This window comes from Clupea harengus, chromosome 2 (genome assembly GCF_900700415.2).
Source record: "Clupea harengus chromosome 2, Ch_v2.0.2, whole genome shotgun sequence".
Lineage (NCBI taxonomy): Eukaryota > Metazoa > Chordata > Actinopteri > Clupeiformes > Clupeidae > Clupea > Clupea harengus.
Genome location: NC_045153.1, coordinates 27,183,566 through 27,202,365, shown reverse-complemented (window position 1 = coordinate 27,202,365; position 18,800 = coordinate 27,183,566). Strand labels below are relative to the sequence as shown.

The window sequence follows — 18,800 nt, the reverse complement described above, 5'->3', positions numbered from 1 at the left end:
GATTGGAACTCAGATATATCATATTGGTAACAATGTATCTCAATATAAACACAGTGTTAAGGGTGTTTTGGATTGTGTAGTTGGCGTGGTCAGATAGTTACCATAAATGCAAACCTCAGCGTAGATCATTTAATTTCCCCATGGCTTTATATGAAATGGTATAATTTGCTTTCGTTGTACTTATATAGGCTATGTCATTGGTTTTAGCTGATGCAAACCCTGTTGTTTTCTAATTTTCTCACTACTGTGTACAGTGAACATCATCTGCTCACACACACTCTGAGATAAACAGCAATTTATCAACACAGTTAAGCAAGATTGGCATTGAGATTCCTTCACATAACACTTTATATGTATACTCAAGCACATATTGTCAGTAAAATATATTTGGCATAGGCATGATAGTCCTGTGTTGTATGGAGAAATGAATGCAAAACTAGATTATGATATTAATCCCCTACAGAATTGCATGACCCTGATCGAGCTTTTGCTCTTGGCTTTGATTGACCAAAAGCTTACGGCATCATTACTGATTCTTCAGAACAATACTGGACATTGCTCAGATGTGTTACGATCGGCTTCTTTAGTTATGACTGATTCAATATGTCACAGGATCAGGCTACTCAATGTCATTTATAACCCTATTCATTCACAAATCTGCATGCATAGTCCAACAAAAACACACAGTTGGCACGCAGTACTTTGTCCCTGCAGACTACTTCCCAGTGTTTCAAGCAGAGAGAGACCTAGCCTTTGTATGGTGTGAAGGCACCCAGATCGCACTTTCAAAGCAACTAGGTCACAAAACTCTGCAGCAATCAGAGGAGGATGCACACATCTCTGGCTATGTGGCGTGTTCCATTCAGAACTCTGCTGGCTTTAATTGTGAATGTGCTGGTGCTTTGAGCCAGTTCTAATGAGGCTGGAAAACACAGAAAGAACCTTGGATGCATCTGGGAGAGGAACATCAGTGTCAGCACTGTACAGTAAAATGGAGGCAATAATGCGGGCCCCAGTTGCGGGCCACAAGTTCCAAGGACAGTCACAAAAGGGCTAGATTACTTTTCTTAAAGCATTTTAGGACATTGTGGTAGCAATTATTCACAAGTCACAAGTGAGACTGACCAGACATGGCTGGGTTTCCATTCATCTGAACAACAACAACATTTGCATGTTAGATTAAACAGTCCATCAAAAACATACCAACACAGTTGCAACAGTTTTTCTGCATGTGTCTTTCACTTTTCAGCTTCAGCATTTGATAAGTATAGTGGATAGGTCTGTTGTCTATGGTCTATTAATCTTCCCTGCATGGGAAAACCAGAGTACTGACTCATCTGAGGTTCAGGGAAGGGCGGAGACTATGAGGGGGCTTGCCTATGCTTGAAAAAGGGTTCTTTGGAGAATATAAGGAAAAAAACAGTAACAGGACACTTCTAGCTTTTGGATTTGTATTACTTGCACCTGTAATTTCATAATGCATGCACCTTGACCCTCAAACCTTCTCTTTTTAAAATGACAAATAATCTTGCATGTCCATTATCTGTGTACATATTTCAATCAGAGTTTTGATTATAGCGGAGTAGTGTTTTATCATAGGATTTTTACTGGAAATGAGGTTGTTAATATTGACTATTGACTCAAGTCTAAAGAGCTTGCAAATATGTTTTGATAACACATTCTAACCATGCTAATTGAAAATAAACCCATAATACCACCTACCTGTTTTTAGGAGGAAATCACACAAGCTCAAAAAGACTAATTGAGATTGAATTTGACTGAATTTGCAGACAGAGCCCCCACAGATGGTGATCTACTTCTCCCTCTTGTGTATGCAGTTTATGTAATTGCCCTGGGGAACACCCAATATTCATATTTAATTGTGAGAAACATGAAAAATTCTCCCACAGTGACACCATTAAGTCTAGCAGAGAGAGAGACTAAATCTATGATTTCCAATTGAGAACAATTAGATAACAATTTCCACATGTCCCCTCAGTTTTTCACATTTTTACTGTCCTTTTTAAAATATAGTTCACACTGTAACTATATAAAATATAGTTAACTGTATCATAGTCTGGATCAGATCAGGCTCACATCTTTTACTGAGTTACTCTTTGGAGGCAAGAAGAAGTGTATTGTGATGTTATCTGCATTGAGTCAGTTTGTTTAGAATAGAGTTGTTATCTGATGAGCAACATTTAACCCTGCTGTTTACAGTTGAGGGTCATAATGGCCTTGGTTCAATAATTGCATGGTTGAAACAGCATGTCCTGTAACTGAGTGCAGTTTTAAGTGTAGGTTATAATAGGTTGTGTTAGGTTATATATTTAAATTATGTGATGCTTTTATGAAAAGTGCATTGACTGCTTCAATTCCTGATATTGTTAATGTTCAGCCACAGAAATGTATGACAAATGTATCACGATGGCTGAAGTGTTATTTGTGAAAGTCAGGGCATGGCCTGTGTCACAGTAAATACTGATAATAAAAAGGGATTGTGGTCAATACAGGACAAACATGCACTAGTGCTCGTCGCCAGCTGCTGGAGTTGAAACAGTGCTAGCACCCTGAACCTGGATGTTTGTTTACAGGAGTTGACTATTGCAGGTTCATTGGATTATCACCTGGCAACCACAGCAGGGTGCTGAAATGCAGCCATGTGAGCGACCGCTGAGCCTTCTCCTCCCTCTCTGGAGGCATTGTCAGGCTCACTGTTCCCACAGCAACCCCTGAACTATTCCTTCGCTCCCGCATAGATGTTTTACTGAAGCCCAAGGAGGTCAGGGGCTATTCACCTCTGCTCTGCAGGAGTAGGTAGTGTCTCCAACATGATATCCTGACCTGCCAAGCCACAGCTATGAAAGGCAGATATGATGTGTCTGAGCTTGTTAGAATACAGACATTTTTAGTAATGCTGCAGTTTTATACTAGTTTGATACTAGCACTGTACTGAGTATGCTGTTTGCCATGCATTGGTATTTAATTCAGCAGGAACTGTGTTTATTTTTAAGTACTACAAGATGTCATGTTTTCACAGAGTTTAAACAAAACATTGTGTAGGTGTAAGTGGGGCTTGTTTTTAAAACACCTTTCATGAAGACATTATATAATATAATAACTATTTACAACATTTCTCCGACAGCCATATGAGGAATAACTTTCAACTGGTAGACTCTGAACAAGACAAATCAACAGCCAGTCATTTTTATGCATTTAATAATGTCTACAGTACGTGATTGAGTGAGTGACTGAGTCACTGTGTGACGCATTTGGCTGACTGCGCAGATCAGATTTCTTAATGGCGATGAGTGCTGTAAATGTTTTCAGAATTTGGGAGTGGCATTACATTTGAGGCTGCCGTTAGCAGCTGAGTCCAGCGTGTAGAATGTGTGATGTGCATTCAAGAAAAGCATGTCCAAGTTTGGTCCTGATTTTGTATCACTCAATCTAATATAACAATCCACACTGCGGAAATTGATAGGTGGTCGATGCATTCTTTCTTTATCCTAACAGTGTTAAAACAGAGGCATGGGATTAATCTAATCACAATTCTACCATCTTATTTAAGCTCAGCAATGCATCAACCTATATGCCATGTCTAGGTCCTTTAGGTAATGTATATGTTGTACATGCTTCCCCCTTCTGGTCAAAAATGGAACAGTGCAAGAAAGTGCATTTAGGTGTGTCATGGCAATAGAGCTCTCCAAGTTGATTTTGTAGGAGGCTTTGTGTTAAGTACGATTCTATTTGAAATATATTGCTGTAATTATTCTGAGAAGAAATGTCATTGATTTCAAAATAAATATTGCTGTAATCATTCTGAAACCTATAGCCAAGGGAATATGAGACAGAAAAAAAATGAATGCATACAACACAAGTTCAGGATTCAATCTTAACAGTGTGCCTAACTGAAAGAGACAATACAATATGGTGTCTCAAAAAGGGTGGTCTTGTTTTCCACTCTCGGTGTGGACTCTCAACTGTACATTTTAGCCTATACATTTAACATAATCACCAACATGTCACACAATGTTCTTAATATCCATATGCCTGCAAACTTTGTAGCAAATAACAAAAACACTAACATGTCACATACTGTATGTAAAAAAGAAAAATGCTATTTAGCATAGCAAAACAAGAATGATGCCTCTACATCATCCTCAAGGAGCTAGATAAAAACTAGGGTTATAGAGCCCCTATCGCTTTTTCTTCTGTAATTATGTGGCCTAACAGCTGTTATGCTACATCTAAAATATGAAATATAATGTAAGTTATTCATTCTTAAGATGCAACTTTAACTTCATAAGTTCATTAAACATGGTAAAAGAGCTACCGGTTAAACTCGCTCCCAAAGCTCTTGCTCATTTTGCACCACAGCCACCATTTTGGGAAAAGTGCTTAGTCTAGTGACCCAGAGTTACACATCACTCACATGTCTTGACACTGCAAGTCCATCAACAGATCTGATATAACTTTTTAAATTGAGAAAAATTACTTTTGATGTGATTATACCTGACCTACCTTTGACAGGCGAAAAATATGCTACATCCACATGGTCCTTTCGTCCTCAGCAAGATGAAAATGGACAATGAAAACTGAATTAAGGGTCACATGACAAAGATTTTATAATGGTTGGACAGATACAGGATGTGGGTGAACTTACCCACTGGCTCACCTTATCCCACTCTCCCCAATACAGCAATTATGCAGAACTCCTGTTCAGAACTTTGAGCAATGAAAAAATGTTGATAACAGTGTACTTAATCAGTAATCAACATTTTTCTCTGTGGATTTACATAAAATAGATATCTACCTAATGCTCTCCAGTCCTGCAATAGTTGATAAGAGCTACACTAGAACAACTACATTCATTATAGTCTGTAGTCACTGACAGTGACCAAGGAAATTAGGGGACAATTAGGGAATTGATCATTCAGATAATGCACTGCCTCAGATTGTGATTTTCATTCCCTCTGAACACTGAGGTTGTGTCATATAGCTGTCATTACTGGAAGTGTGAGCTGCCTACAGTAGCAGTACCGAGTACCCTATAGTTAACTTTAAGTGGATAAACAGAATGGCAGTGGTGTGATTATGTGGGCTGTGTTAAGAAACAACAGCACAGCACAGTATTTGTGTGTGTGTGTGTGTGTTTGAGATAGACAGAGAGAAAGAGAGAGGGGCAGCCTGCTGGCTTTGTATGCTAATATCCTGCAGTACTCATTCCTCCGGGGTGCTGAGTGGACATTTTAATTATGTGACTCCACACATCTGCTCTCTACACCGTATCCATCTCTAACTCTGCCCTCTGTCTGCAAGAGTTGCAGTTCCCCCTCGCAATCCGATAGGCCAGCGATCACAGGTGACTGTAGAGGTAGTGTGTATTTTTACTTTTGAGACTGACATTTGCTGTCAAGCTGGTAATATGCCCCAGCTGCACAGATGCAGTGACACTTATTGTACTGCACATGACTGTGTTGGCTTTATCAGAACCATCACAGGACCACCCTCACTGTACAGTCAGGAGAAAAGGGCTGTTAAAGGCTGCTCTACATCAAAGACTACTGTTTTCAAAGGCAGTCTCCACACCCCAGTTTTTAGTGTACAAAATAGTAATGGGGATGTCTTTATGGTTGTTATGGAAACAGTATCATACTGTACTATGGCAGGGTCTGTAGGCTATTACGGGCCTGTTTCGTGCAAAAGTGTGTGGAGGGAAAAGGAAGACTAACAGGGCGCCATGGTGGGCATCAATCTACCTGAATGGGCATGGGTGCCCTGTGAGAGAGACCTCTGAAGATCACTTGACGACCCCTTCACAATATGGGCACTGAAAGTGTAGGTCTACCGTTCTGTGACATTTTGATTGAAATCTATTGAAACAGGAAAACTGCCTATCACGGTCAGATCATCATGAGAGGCAAGTCAATTAAGCACCAATTTGAAGTGGTCCAGCGCTCCATCTGACCCTAGTTTCTTACTGTGAGTCTGGCCCACACCCATTCTCTGGGTACACTGGGAATCACAAGAGGGAAATTATGCTGAACTCACCGCTGCACTCGCAGGCTGCGGCACAACAGAATAGGGGGAAAAAACATTCTTGCATCTTTCCCACCCACTCAGCTGTCACAGCGGCGCCTGGTGCCTGATCCTCAATTCTCGCTGCGTTTATGCCGTCTCAAAGGGAATCCACGACATAGCCTACTACAGAGACAATACGACATTTGTCAGTTCACTGCTAAAATGATTTGTGTTTTACATCTCTCCGTTTGACAAACTCTCCAATACACTGAACATGTAGACACCAATTTATTCCAAGGCCCTACAAATGTAAGAAAAAAAAAAACTTAGACAGTCATTATAACGATTATTGTTATTCATTAAGTGAACATAAATTAAAAACTAAACTAGTGCATTAGTCTAGGTTCTACATAGCTCATATCCTACACATAATGCCAAACAGTTTACAAAATAAAACGCACAGATGATGACAAATACGTTGTTGTTCTATATCACTATAACTTCTTATAATGGTCCACTATTAGTGGTTCATAATTGAACACCCACCGAATGTAGGCTATCCTATGATACAGCATTTAGTGATCGTTCGTTTTACGTGGTGTAGGCTATGACCAGCATGGGAGGTGCACCTCTTCTTAAGCATGGGTCAGGTGACCATGTGTTGAAGTTCAGCCGTGGAGAGGAGCAGCTAATTAACAAGTGATGTAAATCGTGCCTAGAATCCTCTGGGTCCATGATCTCGCCAAAGATGGTAGCAGCACATACTTCTACCCATTCCTCTGCCTCTGCAGAATGGATTGTTTGTCTCGACAAAAGGTAAGTTAGCTACTATTATTTCCTTCGCATGAGAGTCAGTAGTCGTCTTCTGCATTCTCTGCTTGCGACTGAAGTGTAGTGACTGATTATTTAAGGGATTTAAGTCTGTTGTGTTGTACAGCACACCATTACACCTAGCTTCAACCTACATTACGGTGGGAAACTCACGTAGCTATTGCCTCTATGTTGTGTGATTTGATCACAGGTGATTGTTAATGTGATTTAATAGTGCTACCACGTTTTTGTTCTTTTAGTAGGCAATTTGGCATTAGGGACACATCATCCGTTTCCTCTGGTGCAGCCAGCGTTCCGTAATCCAAAAGATAACTGCACCATATGAAACATATGCAGTGGTTCCCGTTTCTTTACAGTGGTATTATTGCCATGCTGGTGGACATTTATGTGGTGAAATAAACGGGACGTGAAAGGCGATACTTGATAAAGGGGGCGAATGTCACCTGGAGGAGAGAGATCGAACCGCAACCTCTATACTGCAGCCCACTACACCAGCGCAGTCACAGGAGGTTCCCCCCCGATTCCAGTTATTTGTTTTCATAGAGAATTGCAGCGTGCCATCAAACACAGGCACGGTACAGTTTTGTGCGGGGAGTAAGCTTGACATCAGGTCGTCATCAGGCAGATAAGGTCTTTTTATTGGTCAGGGCTTTGATTCCGCGGCAGGTACAGTCCTGTCTGCCTATCGTGCATTTAGGGGTGTTAGGAAAACAGATTGTGTGACTGCTGTGATGGACTGAGATGATAAATTACCAGTCTAACAGTTGAGCATGGTAAGAACAGATGCAATGTCTAATGGTTCAAATAAACTTCATTGAAAGGCTGTCCCAGGTTCCCGATTAGAAATCTGTAGTTCATCACTTTATAGATTCAATTGCTGGAAGAATATGATTTAGTATGTGAATGTCAAAGCCAGAGGCCAACAGTGTTCCTCATAATGTATTAATGATAGATACAGGGTTCCAACTGATGGCTTAATAGACTCACAGAGGCATGCACATCAAGGATTAATGGGATCATCTCCCTGTGGATCAATATACTTGGCATTTTTTACGAGTCTTTGCGTTGCCAAGCATGGGTGGATGGTCAACATTAACACTGTTAATTGTGTTAAGAAGTAGTCCCATACAATGTGTTAGGGTCAGTCAGCTGAACCACAGTGCATACACTTAGCTTCTAGTGGTTTGACAGTGAAGCTATCAATTGATTTTCCATAGAAACAGTCTTATGTATAGGACACTCATCCAGTTTACTGTCAAAACAGGCAGTATTACCCACTAAAGTGCAGGGAGATTTTTCCTGCATAATGCTTAAAAAAGCAAAACTGGAACACCGACACCTTAGATGACACAGGTGGGAGGCTTGTTGTTTTTGGCCAGTCTTTGTGCTTTTGAGTGGCACACTTGCCAGTCCTGCTTTGGTAGAGAGAGCTGGACCGAAAAATGTGTTTCGTCTGAGAGATTAGGATGAAACGAGGCCAACAGCTCTGTTCCTGGCTGCTACATTTGAAGCCCCTCTGGCGGGCCGCGGCATCAAGGTTGTGGACACTGTGCTCCGTGCTGAGCAGTGGACAGGACTGCGGGGTGAGACGCTCCAGTGCTCCAGCAAAGCACTGCCTCTGCAGTCCCCTCAGAGTACTTGGGGGGAGAGAGAGAGAGAGGGGCAGGAGGAAGGAGGAAAAGGGAGACAGCTGACACAGTGGAGGGATAGAGAGAGGGAGTGAAGGAGGAAGAGGAAGGGCGGGAGCTAGGATGACATAGAAACGCTGAGGCAAAAGACTAAATAAGAGAGACTGAGAGACTGTCCCAGAGGAAAGAGAGTGTTTGTGTATGAGAGAGAGATAGAATGATAGATAGATTGATAGATATACAGAGAGACCAACAGAGAGAGAGGAAGAGAAAGAGGAGAGGTTCAAAGTGCACTCTGACTGACTGCTTGAGCTCGAGAGCTTTGTGCCGCAGTCTCGGCAGATGTGTTTACACAGTGTCCCGTGTTTACCTAGCGCGGATAAAAGGGTTGATTTTGGAGGGACTTACCTGTAAATAATCAGATGTCTCTGCAACAGAGGGGGCTTATGTCAGGAAACAAGCCCTGGGGGCGCTAAGCAGGGGATTTTGTCACTACACGTTTTTTTATCTTATCTGATCCTGTGAGGTATAAATAGGCTGGCAGCATTAAATATTAAGTACACCCTCTACCTGATGAGTAAGCCTCTCTAAAATGAAGTTATTGTGTTTCTATGCACGGCATCAAAGAATACTCGAGAATATAAGCCCCAAGCTCAAAACAGAGTCTCTTATCTCCAAATGAATGTGCCTCTGTGTGCCCTGTACATGCACTATTACAATAGTCCACAAAGCGTCCCACTAGCTGGGCTGCTATCACTTCAGTCTGCTAATGTACCTGAAGTGGATATACTTTTGTGCCAGTCTGGATGTGCTGGGCCAGTTGTTGTGTAACAGGTAATTACAGTCTCTGCTGCATTGCCCTCTTGGCACTGGGGTCCTGCAGCTCCAGGTAGCAAAACAATCAGTGAATCACTGTGTGTCACCTTTACATCAGAACATATGGCCTCTTTGTTTGAGTAAGTCTGTAGGATGTAATTAGAAACTGGCCTTTGATTGAACAGTAAAGAACTATGGAGTTTTTTAATGCATTCTTGCAAGTATTTAGCTAGATGTTGACAGAAAAATGATTGTTTGAGACTGCCAAGAAATTCTGCAAAGATGGAACATTTTAAATTAAAAGTGATGAATGCTGAAACATAATTGGTATTGGTTGGGCTTTTATAGAATATGTATTGCATCTGAAACATGCATGGCATGCAGCAGTCTTAATATATTTATATGTATGCTGTATATACTGTAAGTAAGGAAGGATATAAGGTAGATCTCATGCAGAAATATCACCAGATCATTATGCATGACAGGTCCATATCATTATGCATGACAACAATAGCCTGCGTAGGTATGTTGTTTCTCTAGGCCGTGTAAATGCAATGCAAGGATTAGAGGTATCGCAACAAAAACAATAATGAAAACAATAACCACAGAATGCAAAGAAAGAAAACAACAGAAGAACTTGTGTAAAACCAGATATTTGGAGGTCATCTGCTAGCCTCACTAATGGTGTGCATTTAAACTCTTAGCCTTGAGTTCCTAGTTTGAGAACACAGACTTCATTGTCTGTTATGCAATCAAACCATTAGCACTATCACACTTATACATTTGTGCATGTTCAAAAGAGAAAATCTGTTCTTATCAATGTTGCTGGCCAGCAAAGCCTGATTTGCTGGGTGTTGCTGTAGCAACCGAGCTTACATCAAACATGAGTACTGGATGAAAGTAGAGAGACCACATTCTCATTCTCTCTTAATAAAGGATGGTTTGGTAAACAACTGACGCCAAATAAATACTATGCTTCCTTTGTCCAGGCCAACAGAACGTTCAGGGGAGGATGTGGACATCATACTGACCCGTCTGAAAAACGTGAAGGCTTTTGAGAGATTCAACCCCAACCTCCTGCAGGAGATATGCCTGTGTGGATTTTATGAATGTCTGGAGAAGGGGATCACGTGTAGGTTGCAAACTAGTTCCACGAAAAAGCATGAAAGAAAAAGAGGGCATGGATTACTACCATACTGTAATAACAAAATGTCTGTAGTTCATTTCCATATTGAATTTTCTGCTGTGTCAGCACAGAACAACAGTATTTCACCAAGAGCTGTTACCTCTTGTTAGGTAGAGTTTTAGACTTCAGGCAATTTCTCAGGGCTAATCCTTTGCCTCTGTTTATGCCAGTGTACAGACAGGGGGACATTGGGACCAGCTGGTATGCTGTTTTATCCGGATCACTGGATGTCAAAGTCTCAGAGACTGCCAATCACCAGGTACAGACCTTCATTATTGTTCAGCGTAGATTTTTATCTAAGTTCTATATCCATGTTTCTCCATAGAGACTATATTTTGTTATCAATTCTAGATATTTTAAAAGGTTTGATCTTTGTGAAACTATACTGTTTGTGACAAAAATGCCACATTTCACAATCCTCTAGTACAGAAACACAGATATCACTATTAGCTGACTTGATAAATAAGGACTTTGTTTGATTATTGGATTGATAATGGTGCATATACCTAACCTTACTGTATAACATATAAAGTCTATAGTCTAAGTTGCATTATCAACTGATAACTAGCAATGTGCATCTGTTATGTCTGCTTACCATTTTGAACTAAAAAACAGCACTCCCTAATCTTGATTGGCATGTTGACACGGATTTCTTTTTAAGCTAATTAGAAATGTGTACTTTAAGAGCTTTCTGACAGTGATTTCTAACCTTTGAGACCACAGGGACCTTTTAGCGTTATTGTGGCTGTCTCCTGCCTGCTTTCCCCTCCTGGTGCATAGTACTGGGATTTAAGAACCTGTCTGTCTGTCTGTCTGTCTGTCTGTCTGTCTGTCTGTCTGTCTGTCTGTCTGTCTTTCTGTCTGTCTGTCTGTCTGTCTGTCTGTCTGTCTGTCTGTCTGTCTTTCTGTCTGTCTGTCTGTCTGTCTGTCTCTGAGTGTGTGTGTGTGTGTGTGTGTGTGTGTGTGTGTGTGTGTGTGTGTGTGTGTGTGTGTGTGTGTGTGTGTAGGTGTTACATTTCTTTCCATATTGGGCAGAGGATGGAACCACACCACTACAAGATCCACTTTCTTAGGCACATTTTAAATTGAGTGAATGTAACCTGATTAAATTTGTCCTCATCATCGTCCCCCTCCTCATCCTCCTCCTCCTCCTCCTCCTCCTCCTCCTCATCCTCCCCTTCTCTCTGCCCTCAATTCTGCCCATATCTCTGTCTCTCTGTTTCTCTCTCTATCTGTCCCTCTCTCCTCCTTCCAAAGGATGCAGTCACAATCTGCACTCTGGGCATTGGCACAGCATTTGGGGAGTCCATCTTAGATAACACCCCCCGGCACGCCACCATTGTGACGCGGGAAGTCAGCGAGCTGCTGCGCATCGAGCAGAGAGAGTTCAAGGCCCTGTGGGAGGTGAGGCGACTCAGAGAGCTGCTCCTGCCTTCTCTCTTCTTAGAATGATTGCATGATGAGGACTGGTCGCTCAAGGTTCTAACCATTTTGTGCATTTTTGTTTTGAAGTTTGTATGTTTATTTGGGCCAAGATGTGGGTCAAATTGCAGATAAAAAAAATATTAATATAAATAATACTCAATGGACTTTGAATAGATAGGTATGGATGTAGAGTCATGAAAGTAGAACTGCAAGAAGTTTTTATTATCATCGTTATGAGATATTTTATTAATTAGATCTGGTTGGTTTCCTTCCAGTCGATTCACTCGGCACAACACAGATAGCATGAGGTATCACACGCTTGTGTGTCTGACTGAAGACACCTATATTCGCCTAAAAGGCAGATGATGTGTTGACATAGAGACGCCACACCTGCCTACATAAGCCAGGTCACCACTTCATCTCCCTCTGAACTCATCAACCTTGCACCGCCTGTCTAGGCTGGTTTTAAGTGTAGCAAGTTAGCAGTTTCTCTAAAAGCAGTTCAACTGTTCCAAACAGGATTAGAGCGTGACCCTCTCCTTTTCGAATCCGTCGAACCATCTCAGACTGACTCTGAGGGTTAGATGGAGCCAGGTGGAGAAGTGGGTGCTAGCTGAGCTGATCAGATGGAGGCGCTGTGCAAATTAGAGCCAGCGCCTTCGTCTCTCCAGTCCCAGCAGAATGCGACGCTTGCGGTTGGCGACGGCAAGGATATTTTTGACCTGGACATAGACGACGATGAAACAGTGTCTGCCACTCTTTCTGGATTTCATGACTAACATTGACCTGGAATAAGCCACTGTCTAACCTCACCTTGGTGCCCGGTTACACATAGTTTCTGGACCATGACATCTGAGAAGTCGGGGCTGTTGCACCGTCCTCCTGTGGATCCGTCCCTCACCTCTTGCCTGGCCCCGTCTCACAACCAGGGGACTACGGGCCCAGCGACTCTTCAGTCGGTACATTGCCGTCTTTATTCGTCACAACTGAGAATCAGTTCAACACTACTAGAGGTACAACACTAGTTTGCCCCACACAGCAGATGAGCACTGGGTTGAACTGAGGAGGACACAGTGGTGACGTAGCGTATGTGGGCAGGCATGCTATCTATTAGATACATACCATCTGTGTTGTGCCTCGTTCCTCTCCTTCAGGGTGTAACAGTGGTTATATGCAGAACCCAATGTTTTCCTTAGAGTTCACCTACATTGTCCTTTAGTGTTGATGACTAAGGTATGCGATATTAGTGTTTAATAAATCATTTGTTTCTATTACTCAGATATATGTTTAAGGCCTGTTGCAAAAATTGAAAGATGTATGAAAAATGTATGTGTACACAATACTATTCCTCATGCACCTCATATTCAAGTCTTTCAGATAATTCCAAGGCAAAAAAACTTTCATCCAGTGCTATTCTTCAAAAGGCATACTTAATCAGGGTTTGTCCACTAGAGGGTAGCATGATGTAGAAGAGAACTGTGAAGTCGTCTCACTGAGAAGTCATACGCACAACACAACATGTCGGTTGATTGCCGCACCTGGCATGTCTTCTGAGACTTCTTCTTATGTTTGTCTATATGTTGATATAGATGCCCCCTCTCAAGCAGCAAGTACGGCATGTGCAGCTTTATTTGATATATATCGCTAAAATGTATGACACGTGCATCCTTTATGTTATATGACATCACTTACTGTATATTCCTTTCCATGTCAAAGGGAATCAAGCATTTAACTGGGCATTTCGGTGGAGTGATTGGGTTCACATGGTGGGAAAATGCAGCTAAATCATTCTGGTTGTCTTTTCCTGACAAACACGCCGTGGTTTCAGTACGCCATGGTTTCATTACCCTTTCGGGTGGGCACTTACTGTAAAGCCATGGCCACTTTTCCATGGTATTTGGGTGTTTACATAAAAGAGGAAACAGCGACTGGTAGAGAGGCTTGGGTTGGGGTGCATTTGGGGTCATCCGTGAGGGGAATAGGAATAGCACCAGGAAGGCACAGAATGGCCCAGGAGGTGACAGAGTGTCTAGAGAATCCTGCCATCCTGATGGGAGACAGCACTGTGGTTTCCTGAGTGGGAGAATCCATTTCCTCTGGGATGTGGAGGTGGATTGTGGTTAGGGAGTTGGTCGAGGGTTTGTGTTTCTGTTGTGTATCCTCTCCGAGGCTGGGAACTGAGCGCCATATGAATGTGTATGTGGTTTGCGTGTTTGCGTGTGTGTGCGTGTGTGTACGTGTGTGTGTGCGGGGTGTATTTTGGTTGGTTGTGTGTATTGACAGAGCAGCGTGGAAAACTGCCAGCAACCATCAAGGCAAAGCAAGACAAGGCAAGGCAAGTTTATTTATATAGCACAATTCATACACATTGGTTATTCAAGTCACCAAAGTTCTTCACAAATGACCAGATAAAAGGACAGAAAAATAAGAGATTAAAAAAGGTAAAGTGCACTGTAAAAGGACATAGACAAATAAATGACTAGAAAGAACGCTAAAAGAGCATAGGAAAAAGTAAATAAATAAAAAGTAGAGTTCATTCTGTCAGTTAACAAAAGCGTCTGAGAACAGTTCGATATTATGTATAAGTTTGAAACTGGCTACAGTTGGAGCACCTTTGATGACATCAGGAAGTTGGTTCCAGACCTGAGCAGCATAGCAGCTAAAGGCTGCAGATTTCTCTCCAGTGATCTGAGAGGTCTAGCAGGTGTGTACTGCTGAAACATATCGGAGAGGTAATTTGGTCCTGTCAAATCTAATGATTTAGAAACAAGCAGTAGTGCTTTAAAGTCAATTCTGTGACTTACTGAAAGGTTGGCCTGAAATAACTCTTACTCTCCATTCAGTGATGTACTCACAACTCTCATTATACTCACTTGTCTGTGAGTAAGTATATCTGTCTGTCTTGCCGTGTGTGTGTGTGTGTGTGTGTGTGTGTGTCTGTATTTGTATGTTTGCACTTAGCTTCTGTGAGTAGTGTTTTTTGTCTGGTGGACTGCTTTTAAGTATCTTTTTGCCTTGGGCTTCAGTCAGGGTTCTTTGTCACAGCGGGTGGGATTTATTTTTTTATTTGGGTGATGTGGGAGTGAGATGTGGTTGGGAATCCAGTTTGAATTAATTTGCTAATGGCACATGAACTTCAACAAAATCACAGAAAAATGAATGTTTTTTAATATTAGTGTATTAGTATAGTATTTTCTTAGTACTGCATGGTTTGACTTTTTTTTTACTGTATTTCAGTCATATTAGATTGAACGTGCACATACAATGTGATGCATTGGTTCCATAGCATTTTCTTGTGGGAGCTTGACTTTGTATTAGTCGTGTGCTCTTGTGCTCTGACAGTATTATATACACTGATGAAATCATTCAACTGATTGAGTCCTCTGACAGTTACTGGCATGACAGTCACAGTGTGGTTTTAATGCAGAATTAGCTTATGTGACGTATACCCATATTTGGAAACATCCCCAGCTGTTTGGACACTGCGGAGCCATTATATTTACCCTTGAAAGAAATCCACCAATGTCCATGGCTCGTTAATTTAGGTGTGTCTGCCAATTCTATCTTCATCTAATTACATTTTGTTGCTGTTCTCTAGCTTAATTTACTATACAAAATCAAGAGTCAACTCTATGGCTGTACATAAAAGTCAGTTAATGTACTATGCACTAGCATCAAAGGACCAAAGAATATCTTTGATTCAGTATTATCAGCTGTCTGTACCTCACCGCCTCACCACAGGGGTGCCCCAAGGCTCGGTGATGGGACCACTTCTCTTTGCCATTTACACCACTTCGCTGGGCCCTATCATCCGCTCGCATGGTTTTTCCTATCATTGCTATGCCGATGATACTCAACTGTTTCTGTCTTTCCCTCCTGAGGACACCACTCTCTCGGCGCGGATCTCGGACTGTCTTGCTGATATATCCACATGGATGAAAAATCACCACCTTCAGCTGAACCTGGCCAAAACGGAACTGATGGTCTTTCCAGCCAAACAGGCCATCCACCACAACATCAGCATCAATAATGACTCCTTATCTCTTGTTCCATCCAAAACAGCAAGAAACCTCGGGGTCATTATTGATGACCAACTGACTTTCACGGACCACATTGCCTCTGTCTCTAGGTCCTGCCGCTTTGCGCTATTCAACATCCGCAAAATCAGGCCGTACCTAACCCAGTATGCCACCCAGCTGCTGGTGCCAACCTTGGTGAGTTCCCGCCTTGATTACTGCAACGCCCTCCTAACGGGCCTGCCGGCTTGCATGGTGAAACCACTACAAATGATCCAGAACGCGGCGGCGCGTCTGGTGTTCAACCAACCGAAAAGGGACCACGTCACCCCGCTACTCATTGACCTCCACTGGCTGCCTGTAGCTGCTCGCATTAAGTTCAAGTCACTTATGCTTGCCTACAGAGTGCTTGATGGTTCTGCTCCCACCTACCTAAATGCTCTTGTAAGGGCAAATGTTACACCCAGGATGCTGCGCTCTTCTAGTGAGCGTCGTTTGGCACTGCCGTCTGTGCAAGTACGGCAGTCCAGACTATTCTCATTTGTAGTTCCACGTTGGTGGAATGAACTACCCAGCACTACCAGAGCAGGGGCGTCCCTCTCTACCTTTAAGAAGCTTTTGAAGACCCAACTCTTCAGAGAGCAATTCCCGTCCTAGTGCGTAACTTGCAATTACAGCAGTTACATTCTGCACTTCTTTTTCTTTTTTATTTCATTTTGTTATATTTCTTATGTAAAGTAGTATTTATTGTTACACCAGGTTCTATTGCTCGTAGCTTGACTATTCTCTCCCTTGTACGTCGCTTTGGACAAAAGCGTCTGCTAAATGACTAAAGGTAAATGTAAAATATGTGCTAGGCATCAGCATCTGTGTCTGTGTCACAGTGGTAAAACATGTTGACTCTACATGTTTGTCAGAGCCATGACGAGAGTGTTCTGTACATTGGAAGGCTGTGTAGTTCTTGTGTAATGAATGACGCCTTGACATGGCACATCCACCCAATGTTCCCTAGTAGAGAAGTACTTTCATCAGAACTACAATATTTCTCGCAAATTAGCTATGCTCTTTAGAGGTGCATCACAAGCGTGTAACTATATAGGGTTTTTCCATGTGCCTTGTAATCTGTCACTCCTATACACATACCATATCCCTACAGCTGCCCTCTCATTCCATCACACGTGTAAACCAGTCCAACCCCCCAGCCCCCCAGCAGCACCATGGCCTGTGAAGCCCCTGTTGGCCTCTCATTGTTACTAACAGCAGCTGACACGCTCTGAGCTTTTCAGCACAAACCGGGCCGCACAGACGTTCTACGGACTCGCTTGTCTCTGGGGGGCACCCAGCCATCTCATCCTCTGGGGGACCGAGCTGTTCTAGCCGGGCCCTGGGCTTAAGGGAGTCCCTCAGACCTCCTGGGCTTAAGGGAGAGAACAGACCTCCTGTCCTTCACCCACGCACATTTCCCTGCCCTGCAGAAAGCCTGTGGCGACGCGCGCTGACAGAGCGGGGCCAGACGGAGCAGAGCGAAGCTGATGGAGGCCATCTCTTATTCATGGCTCCTGTGTTTAGCAATGCAGAACGCATAGACATGACAGGCTTTCCTTGTCTTTCCCCCCATAGCTCTCTATTCATCATCTCCGGGTGCTTTCACATCAAAAAGTTAAACTCTAACAAGATGTTCAGTGGTGTTTAATGGTGCCTTCAAAGGGTTTTGATGGGAGATGGTGCTTGGCCATCCTTTATCATCCTTACAGTTTTTCTCAATTGCTAACACACATTTTTTGAAAGCATCCCTCGTTTCCTCAAAACTCTAAACACAAATCCCAAAACCACTCACACAAAATGCAAAACCCTTTATACATCCTGCAAAAGGCAACTTTGCTTTCAAAACAGTGTTATGTCACCTCAAAAGGGTACTTTGTTTTCTAATGACAAACACAGCCCATTATATGAGTAGACATTCTAAGCATCGATTGAACACTGATGTGCTCAATGGAAAACACTACTATGAAATGGGAAAACACCAGTATGAAGGCCTTATCAGGAACATTATGTTACTATACGCTTACTCCTGTAGTAAAATATAACTGTATAATGTTTTTACGCAAATATAAAACAACACACAAATATACAGTAACAACTAAAATATTTCTTTATTTTTTCCAAAAGTGCTGTAGCCTATACATCACAGCAAACACAAATGAATGTGTAAATGATTTGCACAGAACAAACAATAGGATATAGGCCAGTACAGTCAACAAAAAAAAGAAAGAAAAATGTAAAATAAAAAAGGACAAAAAACTACTGCATCCTGTTCTAGCTCAAGACAATATTGACAATGTGCTATCAGAAATAGACCTACACAGTGTTGTGAATGTTGTTGCATTTTGTGTGAGTGGTTTAGGGATTTGTGTTTAGAGTTTTGAGAAAACGAGGCATGCTTCATGTGTGTAAGCAATCGAGAAAAACTGTAACATTGGATTGGATTGCAATACAGTACAGTAAATGTGTCAGTGCTGATAGGACGCAATCAGTTGTGGAAATGTATATGACTTGCACATAGTCATAGCATAACTGTTTGACTGTCGGAGTTTCTGACAAAAGGCACCTTGTACACCTGCTTTATTCTCAAGGTGTTCCGCCTTAGAACACAGTCCACTGTGGCTAGGCTCACTGTATTGATGTTTAGGAATTAGTCTTGGTCATCAATGGTTGCACTTTGTATTTGTTTACGTAATTTTACAGATACAGTACAATGGAAAATACAAGAATACTATGCTCCTGATAAGGCATTCAAACTAGTGTTTTCCTGTCATAGTAGTGTTTCTTACCTATTCCCTCTTCTGAATGTCCAGAGAATGGATGCAACTGAGA

The 18,800-nt window shown here is 42.1% G+C and overlaps 1 protein-coding gene across 1 annotated transcript; it reads left to right on the top strand.

Moving 5' to 3' along the window:
• Positions 1-6,482: 6,482 nt before the first annotated feature.
• On the top strand, positions 6,483-14,564 carry LOC105908007 (rap guanine nucleotide exchange factor 4). Its single transcript, XM_031559382.2, has 4 exons — positions 6,483-6,840; positions 10,289-10,431; positions 10,656-10,744; positions 11,743-14,564. The coding sequence occupies exons 1-4, from the start codon at positions 6,758-6,760 to the stop codon at positions 11,935-11,937; spliced, it is 510 nt and encodes a 169-aa protein (XP_031415242.1). The 5' UTR covers positions 6,483-6,757; the 3' UTR covers positions 11,938-14,564.
• The last annotated feature ends 4,236 nt before the right edge of the window (positions 14,565-18,800 follow it).

Bases quoted from the DNA above. Each gene is read 5' to 3' on its own strand.
- LOC105908007 (XM_031559382.2), top strand. From the start codon at position 6,758: ATGATCTCGCCAAAGATGGTAGCAGCACATACTTCTACCCATTCCTCT. The intron at 6,841-10,288 runs GTAAGTTAGCTA...TCCTTTGTCCAG, and splicing joins ATTGTTTGTCTCGACAAAAG to GCCAACAGAACGTTCAGGGG. The intron at 10,432-10,655 runs GTAGGTTGCAAA...TGTTTATGCCAG, and splicing joins TCTGGAGAAGGGGATCACGT to TGTACAGACAGGGGGACATT.